The sequence below is a fragment of the Aphanomyces invadans genome (genome assembly GCF_000520115.1).
Source record: "Aphanomyces invadans strain NJM9701 unplaced genomic scaffold supercont1.3, whole genome shotgun sequence".
Taxonomy (NCBI): Eukaryota; Oomycota; class Saprolegniomycetes; order Saprolegniales; family Verrucalvaceae; genus Aphanomyces; species Aphanomyces invadans.
This window is the reverse complement of record NW_008580148.1, coordinates 2073390-2074621: the sequence shown is the minus strand read 5'-3', so window position 1 is coordinate 2074621 and position 1232 is coordinate 2073390. Positions and strand designations below refer to the sequence as shown.

General features: G+C 53.4%; 1 protein-coding gene across 1 annotated transcript; it reads left to right on the top strand.

Moving 5' to 3' along the window:
• Positions 1 to 676: 676 nt before the first annotated feature.
• On the top strand, positions 677 to 1013 carry H310_02288 (hypothetical protein; the record flags this gene model as incomplete). The annotated part of the gene is made up of 2 exons (XM_008865740.1): positions 677 to 700; positions 774 to 1013. 2 exons carry the CDS (start codon positions 677 to 679, stop codon positions 1011 to 1013), a joined length of 264 nt encoding a protein of 87 aa, XP_008863962.1.
• Between the last annotated feature and the right edge of the window lie 219 nt (positions 1014 to 1232).

The following is a 1232-nucleotide window of genomic DNA, read 5'->3' as shown; positions in this document are numbered from 1 at the left end:
AACCCTATCGTCGCTCAACACTGCTTGCAAATCGAAAACAACAGCGATACACTATAGGGACAATAAAGGCTCTCCTCCAGAAACACTCAACGCTCTGGCCATGCAGCAGTGTCCGCGAGTTCGCACGACAGGAGAACGTTCCCATAGTCACTCTACGAGGTTGGTTAGCTCGAAGGAGGAGTTTCTCGAATCCAAAAAACACACCAGTAACGCCACTCTGAGTGGCCATGGTCACAGTGAGGCCGTGGACTTCGGGGCCGAACTGGCCAAATTCATTGGTAGCGTCTGCGACCGCGAAAAGTTCCTGACAACACCGCACCTTGTGACATGGCTGAAGACGTATCAGCCAGGATGGCTTGCCGCGCACCTCGAAGAAAATCGCATCCATCACGTGCGTACCAAGCTTTTGCACACCGTCATGGTTTCTCGCAGCGCGTACCCTCCGCGTCCAAAAGGACACAAGTCAACTTGCAAGCCACGCGTGTTGACTACGCTCGCTCATTCCGGGCAAGGTTCAGTGCCTACGACCTGGGGAACATCATTAATATCGACGAAACCGGAGTTCATTAGGACATGCCACCACGTCGTATATGGGTTCGGGTTGGGGAGACGGCCGAAGTTGACAGCCAGCAGAAGCACTCTGACAGGGTAACCGCAGTCCTCGCAGTACGCGCAGATGGTGAGATTGAACACATCACCCGTACTTACGTGTCGTCTAGGCCGGAAGTTGCCGCCTTGCATTATCGTGCATGGTCTGCCTGGTGGCCCGGTAGAACGAGTTGCCGACATATCCACGCGACGCAATCTACGCTGTCCAGGAGAATGCATGGATGGATGAGGGAGTATGGGACATGTACCTGCGCGAACTTTTGCAGTTCGAGATCGAAGCACCGTCTGTCGTGGTGGTTGATAATCTGTCGGCGCACCTGCGGCGTGCGATTTTGTCCGTGGAAACATCTACAGTGTGCTGGAAGAATTGCCGGCAAACGCAAAAGTGCTGTTCAGCCGCTTGATGTCGGTGTGATGGGGCCCTTTAAGGCCAAGTGTCGTGTCGCACTGAGTGGCTGCATGAGGTTGAGGTTACAACAGCTGCAGAGAAACTGTTGGCGATGGTGAAGCGAATTTTGAAAGTATAGGTTTCTACAGCACCAGGGACGTTCGAGAAAGCTATTCCTCGTGAGGAGTCGTAATACACTTTGTCGGTTGTGTTTTCGTCGTTGGAGGTTTCCAGG